This window comes from Schistocerca piceifrons, chromosome X (assembly GCF_021461385.2).
Source record: "Schistocerca piceifrons isolate TAMUIC-IGC-003096 chromosome X, iqSchPice1.1, whole genome shotgun sequence".
In the NCBI taxonomy this organism is placed as follows: Eukaryota; Metazoa; Arthropoda; class Insecta; order Orthoptera; family Acrididae; genus Schistocerca; species Schistocerca piceifrons.
This window is the reverse complement of record NC_060149.1, coordinates 893124419-893136750: the sequence shown is the minus strand read 5'-3', so window position 1 is coordinate 893136750 and position 12332 is coordinate 893124419. Positions and strand designations below refer to the sequence as shown.

The window sequence follows — 12332 nt, the reverse complement described above, 5'->3', positions numbered from 1 at the left end:
AACATAGTAATAAAGAAGAGTGGTGGTACTTCACACCATGCAGTATACAGGAACAAGACACCACAGATCTGTACCTGAATGCAATGAGCTGCCACCATCTAGTACACAACATGAGAAAGTGTTGCCCAACCTAGTACATAGGGCACGCATCATCTGCAATAAAGAATGTCTCTCAGCTGAACTGTAAAACCTGAAGGAAGTGTTTCACTAACATAAAAACCATCTTCCGACTACTACCTAACTTAAAAGAGTACCTACGCTCAGCAAAAGACCCAATAAAACTGAACATAATGGGATAAACATCATTACCTGTGAATCTGACCACCAACATATTGAACAAACATAGTGCTGCATTTCAAAATGCTGCAAGAAGCACTTCAGTTGTGTACAACTGGGACACTGGGTGAAATCACCTATAACAGAGCATAACATGAAGACCACACCTTTGTCTTTCAGAACACTAAGGTACTATGTCAAGCAACAGCCTATTCCAACAGCAACATAGAAAATGATTCATGATAATCTGGTCAATAGGGACAAAGGATACCAACTGAACACAGCCTGGGAAGCCACATTAGTGGCAATACAATGATAGTGTTCCCAACACGCAAAATGCATCTCAAATGCCCAGACAGAGATGGGAATGGTGCACCCGCTACCCCCCCCCCCCCCTTCCAATGCAACCTCAACCCTCTTCCCATCTGTCAACCTCAACCCTCTCGCCACCTGTCAGCTGGACAACGTCCAGCAGCCTGTAGCCAGGTGGGTGCGGCACAGTGTTGGTAAAAGTGTTACGACTTCCACAACATCTCAACATTTCACCAGAAAATGACAAGTATGACATTATTTGAAACATCACGGTATTTTAACACTGACATCTGTCTGGAAACCTAAGAGCTTTTCATCAATAGTATATCCCAAGGGAGTCTACATCCATATATACTAATGAATAGGTTGTGATCAGTTGCTGGAGGTTGGTTATGTGGTGACAGCTGTCATTGCAGTTCCACTGTAATAATGTCACTGTTAAAATTTTTGTTATTCAAATCTTGGTTGGACTGTGACAGAAAGTACATAATCTGGAATCATTACTCCAGTGTTCATTATTGAATTCTTTGGTATCATCAGGAATGGTTGTGTTTGTTGTTTTATTATGAGGTGCATCTCCATAACTGTATTTACAGATTCCACCAAATATACAGTTCTCCCCTCACAAGCATTAGTATCATGATTGTTTACCTTGGATTTATATTAGCAGCCTAATTCTCTCAGTGTCAACACTCCAGTTGGTCAGTTTTGGAAGCTACACTGATATGTGGATGAAAAGCCTTGCCTTTCAATGATCAAGCACAATCGATGGACCACCATCTTTCCCAGCAATGTGAATAGCTCTTAACTGAGACTGACTGGTCAATAGCTGCAAAATGAACTTGCATTTTTGCCTGGCTTATAAATTGGGATGACGATAGTGTCTCACCAATGTGAGGGAATTCTGTCTCTAAGCCAGGTAAGGTTAAAAACCTTGAGTAGGTCGTGTTAATGATCAACAGTCTACACGTACATGCTGCAAATCACTGTGAAGTGCATGACGGACGGTACCTCCAAAGGGATTCTTCCCATTCCATTCTCATATTACAGGTTAAATGTCTGTGCATGCTGCAGTTAGTCTAATCTTGTCTCTACATGAGTGATACATAGGGGTTGTAGCATATTCTTAGTTTTCACACTAAATACAGATTCTAGAAAATGTGGAAGCAAGCTTTCATGTGATAGTTGGTGTCTATCTTCAGTTATCTGCCAGTTCAAGAGTTTCAGCATTTCCGTGACATTGCCCTGTATCAAGCAGACCTGTGACCATTCATGCTGTTCTTTGTATACATCCAATACTGCCTGTTAGTCCTATTTGGCATGGTCCCACACACTTGAGCAGAATTGGAGGATGGGTAGCACAAGTGTTTTTTAGGCAATCTCCTTTGTGAATTGACTTTATTTTCCCCAGTAGCCTACTAATGAACTGAAGTTTATCATCTGCTTTACGCATAATTGGGCCTATGTGACCATTCCATTTCATATCACCACAAAGTATTACAACCAGATATTAGTAAAAGTAAACTGATACCAACTGAAGACCTAACATTCTAAACGTGCTAACTACCATTTCTCTCAGGTCTGACTTTATTCACTATAAGGCACAAAATGACACTGGTAATGTCTAAAAACATTACTGATCTGTGAAAGTTTGATAGCATAATCCACAAGTTAAAGCGGCAAAATATACTACAAGTTCTGGGAAAACTATTACAGCAAAATCTGAAAAAATACAGGTAGGTATTTCATTTATATACTGTACAGTTCCAATCTTGTCAGAACTAGGTTTGATTGTAGCATGACCAGGAAACAATTTAGACTGTATCGATTAAAGCATTTATTTTAGTGCTGCTCATGAAGTCAACAAAACAACAAAGCTACACATCAGTTCTGCTGCACATATCAAAATCACCTCACCTGGAATATTGCACATCAAAATGACATTCAGTGACACTGAACAGTGAGAAAGTGTAAACATCATAAAGAAAGCCCAAACTATTGACAATTTCATTCATACACAGTTTTCAGTGGTGTAGAACACTCCATAATTATTTGCTAACAAAAAGGACTTGCTTGCTATGGTAACCTTTATGCCACATCACCACTGTCAGATTTTTATTGATTTGAGTAATGATACTGCAAACTGTTGATTTTTGTTTCATATTGTTCACATGTCTTAAGACATTTATATTTAGGTGTTTTGTCAAGCATTATAGCATGATATCTCTTTTGGACTCAACCCATTTAGTGTGAATAAGGTTATTTTGCACAATTCAAAGCAATTACAACAGTTTTGTGTTTTGTGATGTGTATAATTGGAAGGGGGTGGCAGAAGGAAGTGGAAACCCTCAATTTAGTAATAATTAGTAAGATAAAGCTTTCTGTTGTGTTTTAAAATGTACCACATGCCACTAACAACATGTTTCCTATGTACTACCAGAAAATAATGTGTAGTATATAAACTGCTCAGTCTTATTGTATTTATGTTCGTGTGGGTTAGCACTGTCTTCTGCAAACCCCTTCAATTTTATGTTTCCAATGTTTCCACCACTTTCAAATTTCATCGACATCAGATTGACTCATTCTGGAGTTGCTTTTCAAATAGCACTTCACAACAGATAACTGCACCATCTGCAAAAGTCTGAGGTTACTATTGTCTGCCAGGTCAATAATATGCGACATCAACAGCAATGGTCCCAACAAACTTACCTGGGACACATTTGAAGTTACTTCTGCATCAACTTTCGGTCTGAGATTACATGCTGTGTTCTCCCTACCAAGAAATCCTGAATCCAGTAACAAATTTTGTCTGATGCCCCATATGACCATACTTTCACTAACAAATATTGGTGTGGTACATTAGTCAAATGCATTTTGGATATCAAGAATTACTGCATACAATTACACTGAGCCATGGTTTAAAGTTCGTTATGTGAGAAAAGCACGAGTTGGTTTTTGCATAAAAGATGTTTCCAGAATCCATTCTGGTTGCCATTGAGGACATCATTCAGTTAGAGATACTTCATTATGTTTGAGCACTGAATACATTCTAAGATTCTACTACAAATGGACATCAATGATATGGGATGTGGTTTTGTGGCTCACTTCTTCAACCCCTCTTGTAAACAGGTGTGATCTGTCTTCTTCCGATTACTGTGTAATTCTTTTATTTGTGGGATACACAGTATTTTGAGGTTAAAACAGGGGGCTATCTTAGTTGCAATTTCCGTATAGAATCTGCCAGGGATTTTATTGGGCCCAACCATGCAGGTACTGATGACAGTTCCCCCTCCCCCCCCCCCCTTCCTCCAACATAAACTGGTTATCATATTGGGTATCAGGTATAGTGGTTGAATTGCTAAGAGTAACCTCTCAGTATGGTTACAATCAGGCCATTTCTGAGTATAGTGTGTGATCTGCCAAGAGAAGGGTGCCAGGATAATCACACTAAGGGTATTCACATGGCACAATGGGTGTCCTTCCCTGCACAGCTTGCACTTGGGAAGAATTTTGAAGAAAGTAGAGGTGAAACCCTAATGAAGACCACGAGTAAATAGAAGAAAAGTGTGAAAAAGATAGAGGAGAAACAAGAATGAACTAAAGCAACACCTGAATGAGAGCCATATCGCCATAGAGGTGGCTTGCAAGATAGACATGTGAGAAAACAGGATAGACAGAAGCAATAACTAGCAAAGAAAAGGAAGGAGTACTGTAATGTGGCACATGTTCTACACACATGTACTCTTCAATGGGTTGAGAGACTTAAAGGGGAAAATTTGTTTAACCGCTATTGTGAGAAGCAGGTGAGATTCTGCTGTGAGATCTTTAGACCCACTACAACGTCTTCAGAACTGCATAACTTTTGCACCATAATTTCTTAGTTGTTCAAGAAGGAAACATTTGACAGAATCATCAGGGAATACAGTGGAGCAGCCTAAGATGTACCCTTGCTTACACCCATCAGTATATGTAGTGATAAAATCGTGTAACACCACTAAAATGGAAGCAAACATATTTTCAAAAATATGTCTAGAGTGCAACATTCCTTGTACTCAGTTGAGTTTAAAGTCGCAGTCAGCCTGTGAAATACCCAAGGCAACGGTGCACTTCATCCTTGGATTATGAAATTAAGGTCTGATACGGTCAACTCAATGGCTCATTTCTGAACATCTGTTTAACATTTGGACAGTTTATTGCACTAAACACTAGTGAGGGAGTGCTGCTGTGGTTGGAGAAGTGGTTCAGTATCCTCTACACACAGCAAAAGAACAGGACTGGTTCAGTAAGTGGTGTCTGTTAGGGTTTACCGATTTTTTGCATGCTGTTCTTGTAAAGCTCAGTCGCTGTAACAAGGCACATGTCTTGTCAAAGATTAGGCCCAAAAATAGTAAAGTATAATGAAAGTTGGCCCACCCGGTTGGCCGTGTGGTCTAACGCACTGCTTTCTGGGTGAGAAGGAGCGCCTGGCCCCGGCACGAATCCGCCCAGTGGATTTGTGTTGAGGTCCGGTGAGCTGGCCAGTCTGTGGATGGTTTTAAGGAGGTTTTCCATCTGGCTCGGCAAATGTGGGCTGGTTCCCCTTATTCCGTCTCAGCTACACTATGACGGCGATTGCTGCGCAAACAAGTTCTCCACATATGTGTACATGACCATTACTCTACCACACAAACATAGGGGTTATGCTCATCTGGTGAGAGAAGTTCCCTGGGGGGGGGGGGGGGGGGGGGGGGGCGTTTCCACCGGGGGCTGAACCGCACAATAACCCTGGGTTCAGTGCGGGGCGGCGGAGGGGTAAGGGGGCTGCAGTAGTTGTCTTGGGGTTGTGGACCCCTGCAGCTGCAATGGGGACGGAGCATCTCCATTGTTTCTAGGTCCTCAGTTAACATACAATACAATAATGAAAGTTTAAAATAGTGTCTCCATTTTCAGAACTGGTTGGTTACACATGTTTTCTCAGATGAAATTCTTATCTGCCCACTTTTCCAGTTTCCTGATGCTCAGCTGCAACTGCATGTGATTGTAGGGCTGGGCGAGGTCTATAGTTCCACGCCTGTCCCTGACTACCAAGTGGCATTCCTCATTCATTCCTGAGCTAACTAGATGTCATTGGGATGCACACTTCAGTGAGTCAGTGACACACTGATTAACATGCTCCACTATGTCCTAGACACTGCCTTGGTATTCAGAGACAGTCAGCTGGCTATAGAGCATCCAGTTATCCCTGTTACGCTTTCGTCAAGTCAGTGCCCTTTCAGGCATTTACAATTCAGAAACGTGAATCCATATTAGGAAGTGGTATGGCAAGAGAAAATTAGTAGCAGTTTTCCACTGAGCAGTTCCATGAGAGGACCAAGAAAAAGGACAGTTCAACACAACTGATATCGAATACATAGCAGAATCAAAGTGCATCCCTTAAAGACAAGAATTTTTCCTGTGAGGATTAAGCTTGTTACTGAACCACACAGACAGGTAGTAGCAGAGGCTCCACACACATTCAGGCAGTGACTGCTTACAATTTGCTAGCAAGTGCTATTGGTAGGGAACAGTATGTATAATTACCAAACACAGACAATCCACATTTGATGTAGTCACAACCATGGAGGTCACTTTCGTGCAGACTACAGTCCCATGGTGAATTGGTAGCCCTTAAACATCCACAATCAGTTGAAGGGAAGGCAGATGCTAGATTGAGCCTCATTGGGAGAATGCTGGGGAAATGTAATTCACTCATACTGGAGGTAACTTGTAAAAGCATCATGCAATTGATTCTTGATTACTGTATGTCTTCGTGGGGTCATTACCAGGAAGGATAAATAAATGAGATATAGGAGACCCAAGAAAGCACAGCAAGTTTCATCACAGATTTATCCAGTAACTGTGACAGTTCCACATAAAAATTCAGAGATCATAGTTACTCGAATCAAGCAACATATTGCTTGCTCCTACATTTGTTTTGCACATTGACCATGATGGAAAATGCAGAGAAATTAATGTTCATATGAAGACTTATCAACAAGTGATTTTTCTTGTGCTCCATTCACAAAAAAAAAAAAAGGTAAATTGCATGATAGTGACACACAAAGTAATCCCTATCTCATTACATAAAGTGTTTTTTTTTTTTAGTATAGATTTATATATTTATCATCAATTTCTTCATATTCCACTAAATTATGAGAGCCATGTTGCCAGTGACATTTACCTTTAACCATCATTACTGTTATGAATCCAAAGCAATGGAGAAAGGTGTCTTAGGACTTTCTTGTTTTCCTAAGTATGTGTGTGTAGCTGAATTTTAAACCTTGATGTACAATGTTTCTTTTCATTGTCCAGGTTGCCCTTTGTCTATACCTTTTTTTTTTTCTTGAAGAAAATGAAGTGACTTACAATGTCCCTGTGCCCATTACGAATCTCTAGTCATTCTTTGATACGATACACTACGATGGCGAAATCCTGCACAGTTATTATACAACCCTCATTTTAATTTAAAATTATTTTTTGTGCAGTCACCGAATGATGGCTTTTGTAAACATCATACTGTTACAAAGGTATAGTATATATCATATTTGTGTACTCAGGTTTAATACATAACATATTTAACAACAGTTTAGAATTCTTTCAGTGCCTACAGACATTTATTCACAAGAAAAGTCTTCGATTTGTTTTAAATGAGCCATATTATATACATTTATTAATTCTGGTAATTTGTTGTACCACACTGAGCTACTGATATATGGAACATGGCATAGCACTTTGAATTTTGTTCTTTGTCTGTAATAACTGTTCTTATTTTTTGTGTTGTGGTTTTGTACATCGTAGCAATTGGGTGTCATCGTGGTGGCTTACAAAAATGCGCGTGCACACACACACACACACACACACACACACACACACACACACACACACACACACACACAGAGAGAGAGAGAGAGAGAGAGAGAGAGAGAGAGGAATTAGTTACTTTGATAAGGGCATCATGACAGGTTTTCATGTATCCTAGATCATGCATCAGCCAAAAAGCTCTGTTTTGTAGCATCAGTATTCCACTGAAGTGCATATCAGCAGCATAACCCCCCCCCCCCCCTCCACATCCATATTCGATAGCTTACAAATGGGAAAATTCTCTCATAGAGCACTCTCTCTCTCTCTCTCTCTCTCTCTCTCTCTCTCTCTCTCTCTCTCTCCCCCCCCCCTTTTTTTTTCTTCATACAGTTCTGCAGTTCTGGATAGTTGGACAATTTACACTGTCTGTATATTAAATGCCACAAATATCTCTTACACATCTGTGGCATGGGTTGCCTACATAGAGCTCCAGTAACTGTGATTTTTTAGCATTTACTTTTAGGCCTTCATTACTAAATTATTTAGTAATCTCAGATATCCCATGTGTTGAAAAATGTGCTGTCCTCCTTACATCACCATAAAACAGCATAAGTAATTATACAGGAATCAGAAGGATGTAGAATATTCACATACACAAGAAAAAGAAATGGCCCCTAATTAACCCCTGCAGCACACCCTGAAATACTGTTGACTTTCTTGACCTCATTTTCATAACTTATGTTTGTCTATTGTTTACATTTTTAGGTAAGTTGATGACAGCTGTTGTGGTGTTGCAATATTTTCAAAATGCATGTTGGGTCTCTGCAAGAAGATTATTTTAAGTGGAAAAGTAACCAAGCTGTACCAGTATTACTGATTCAATAATCTTACTAAATGTAGGACTCAAGAGATATTGATTGGTCTTTAGTTTGATGCTTCCTCCTTTGATCCTGTTTTTGTATATTAGTCTGACAATGCTCTTTTTCAATGCATTAGGAAATATACCTTCTTTGAAACTACAGTTGGTATGTTAATTAGTTTAACCACAACATTTGTGTGTTTTTTTTTTTTTTTTTTTTTTTAAATTACTTTGCTGGGAAGACCATCCCAACCACTTAAGCTGTAAAATTATTTTGTTTATCTCTTGTTCTTTTACTTCCTCAAATTTGAAGTCCGTATCTATTGTGTAGCAGCATACTGAGATATTGGATGGATCTGTGTTTGGAGTTATGTTGCCAGTTGGGGAGAGGAAATGTTTGTTAAGAATGTTACAGTTTTGTACCTCTATCAGTTGATCTTCACGTTTGATATTTATTGCTTGTACATGTTTTATAGTATTTGTTAATGAGGTTCTAGGCAACATGGCTTACGTTTGCTGACTGCACTGTTGTTTCACTGCGGACTTATTTCCTACGATTTAGGGGTTCTAATATGAAACTTTGCTTAGCACCCTTTTCCATTTAAACCATTTCATAATTTTTGTCTGACTGACGACTTGATTGTTTGCTTCTGCCCTTTTTCATTTAAACATTTTGATAATTTACATCTGACTGATGACTGTTTACAACTTGCCTTCAACACTTTGTAATCTGTGGTTGTTTGCCACTTATCGTATTTCCCACATTGTTCCTCTAAATATGATTACACATTTTATTGGATAGTAACCCCTTTTCTGAAGCATTCAAATTTAGTCCATGGACTGTATGGAGTTTTATATACTTATATTGATATGGTGCCTGTTCTTTCGGACATGTCCAAAAGAACAGACACCATATCCATATAAGTATATAGTTCTGCCATTACCAGCTGTGACCACCTCTTCCTGTGCGGATGCACGCATATTTACCCGAACTCTTACGGGACTTGGTAAGAATGTCGGGGCACACATTTTCACCTGTCCCTGTTGATATATATCAATGCCTGTCAACAGCTGAAGGTATTAATATATACTTTCATGCTCATAAATTAAGGTTAATGCTGAGACATGGTGAAACAACACACTGGTGGGTGGTTTGCCGGTTTAAATCACCTCGGGGTATGACCGTGTAGTGCTGTTAGCACTGATAAATCTATACAAATGCTGCTACTCTCGGTCGTTAAGTGAAGGCCATCAGCCACTGCATTGTCTGTGATGAGAGGTAATGCCTGAAATGTGGTATTCTCAGCACACTCTCGATATCACGGATCTCAGAATATTGAATTTTATAACGATTTCCAAAATGGAATGTCCCATATGTCTAGCTCCAATTACTATTCAACATTCAAAGTCCGTTAACTCCCATCGTGTGGCCATATTGATATCGGAAACATTTTCATGTGATCACCTGTGCACAAATGACAGCTCTGCCAATATACTGTCCTTTTATACCTCGTTTACACGGTACTACCGCCATCCGCATATGTTCGTATCACTATCAAATGACTTTTGTCATCTCAGTGTAATATTCTAAAATCTTTAGAAGTTGAAACCTAAAGAAACATATACATTCCTACAATAAATCTACGGCATCATACCCTTCGAACCACATAGCTCTATAAATTACTGCAGACTAGATGTGAGGCTCTCAAAGAACATATTATCCACCAACAATCATTATAGAATGAAATTATCTTCTAATTTAGTAAACTACACTGATGAAGAAAATTGTAATACCAAAAAATAATTAATGTAGAGTAATGAAATTTTGTGTTGTACAGGTGCTGGATGTCATTTGTTGGGCTGGAGTTCCAGGCTCATTGCCCTTATTCAATCAATACAGGGACAGTTAATGCCGGTTGCGGATAATGCTAGAGTTGCCATCTGACGATGTCCCATTTGTGCTCAATTGGAGACAGATTTGGAGATCGAGCAGGCCGAGGCGACACGTCGACACACTTTAGAGCACGTCAGGTTACAACAGTGGTATCGGGGTGAGTGTTATCCCACTGGGAAACATCCCCGGCACCGCTTTTCAGACACGGCAACACGACAGATCGAAGCACCAGACGATATACAGATTTGCAGTCAGGATGCACAAGATAGCCAAGAGAGTGTTTCTGCTGCCATACAAAATTTCACTCCAGACAATAAATGCAATTATGGGTGCAGTGTGTCTAGCATGCAGACAGGTCGGTTGCAGGCCCTCAACTGACCTCCTCCTGACCAAAACACAACCATCAATGGCACCATTGCAGAACCAGCTTTCATCAGAAAACACAACAGACCTCAACACTGCGCTCCGACGAACTTCTCGCTTGACACCACCGAATTCACTAACGGCAGTGGTTTGAGTCAGTGGAATGCACGCTACAGGGCATCTGGCTCGGAACTGTCGAAATAACCATTTGTAAGAGTTTGTTGCGTCATTGTGAGCCCGACTGCTTCTGCAGATGCAGAGCAATGCGTCAGAGCTGTATGCTGAACACAATGGTCTTCCTTCCTGATAGTGCCACGTGGCTGTCAGGAGCCTGGTCTTCTTGCAACCGTATATTCTTGTGATCATTGCTGCCAGCAATCGTGTACAAAGGCTACATTCCTGCCAAGTCTTTTTGCAGTATCGCAGAAGGAACATCCAGCTTCTCACAGCCCTATTACACGACCTTGTTCAGACTCGATAAGGTGTCGATAATGGTGTCATTGTTGCCTTAAAGACATCCTCGATGAACACCATCGATGCACCACGTCCGATCTCAAAGATAACTAATGCTCGCAGATTTTACAGTATGTATTTAGATCGAACCTGATTTGCATCCTCAGAGTGGCACTACAAGCCCCCACTCTTATGCAACTTGTACGAAATTTGAACAGGCATTATTTTCACACGTAGAAATGTGCTTACCGACTTTTGTTTACATCGCAAAACTCATCCTCGGTATTGCAATTTTTTTCTGAGAGTGTGCGTACGAATTAAGGTTACTTACACTGGTTGTCGACATAATACCGCCGAATCCTTTTTTTCCGACCGTTAGAAGTTGTTCTTCACGATCTGCAAAGAAAAATAATTTTTTTTGGTTACATTTTGGCTTCCTTGCACAGTTCGTTAAGTTATATTGTAAGGCACTTTAGTCATCTGTAAAAACTTCATTTAAAAGTAACCATATGCTGTATAAATGTCTCACACAGAAACAAGAAAAAATATGTGCCACATCACTTCTACAGTAGTATGAACTTAACACAGGGACTTCACATATTAAAAATTGTTCACAACTGGAATGTGTTAATATTCAACAAACAGTTTCTGTTTTTTTCCCCCCAGAGACTTTATGTATTTAACTACTACACTTCTGATGAGGATTAAGAGGGGGGTGGGGGGGGGGGTGGAGTGGGGTGTCCTTACAACCCCTCAGGCAATCAATGGGGCCAAAAAGCCCTACCTTACTGGGATTAATAGAAACAACCTTCACAGGCGAAACATAACACCAGATCAACCGCTTTGGCGTCATCTGTTAGTACCAGAGGGAGTGTGTCAGGAAAATTAAGATGCCACCTCAAAGGAGCCAAATTAGGGCAGTCTACGAGTAAGTTGGCCACCGTCACGCAGGCTCTGCATTGGCAGTGAGGGATATCCTCACATCGGAGCATGTGGCTGTGGGTCAGTCAAGTGTGGCCTATGTGGAGTTGACAGAGGACAGTCTATTCCTGAAAGGATACAGGGAAGACTGCCCTGTGGTCGTGGTCTCCTTAATTGTCCTCAGTTTCTTTGGGGAGATCAGGGCAGACCATTCTGAGTTCCAGACTTTCAGGAATCTGTGGCATATGAACAACTGAAGGTCTGGTTCTGGGGACCCATTTCCGAATCAGCATCCTGGTGGCCAGCTTGGTCAACCAGTCAGCTCATACATTTCCCAAAATCCCAACACAACCAGGGGTCCAAACGAAAACGACTAGCCATCCATCTTGATGGAAGTCAGAGACAAGATCCCAGATAGCTGCAACGAGTGTGCAA

At 40.5% G+C, this 12332-nt stretch overlaps 1 protein-coding gene across 1 annotated transcript in view; it reads right to left on the bottom strand.

Moving 5' to 3' along the window:
* The window catches only part of LOC124721730 (zinc finger FYVE domain-containing protein 9), a 377978-nt gene that overhangs the window by 306519 nt on the left and 59127 nt on the right, over window positions 1–12332 (bottom strand). The window contains exon 2 of the mRNA XM_047246829.1: window positions 11308–11372. Within this exon, the coding sequence (XP_047102785.1) occupies window positions 11308–11372 (65 nt within the window). The remainder of the gene's footprint in view (window positions 1–11307; window positions 11373–12332) is intronic.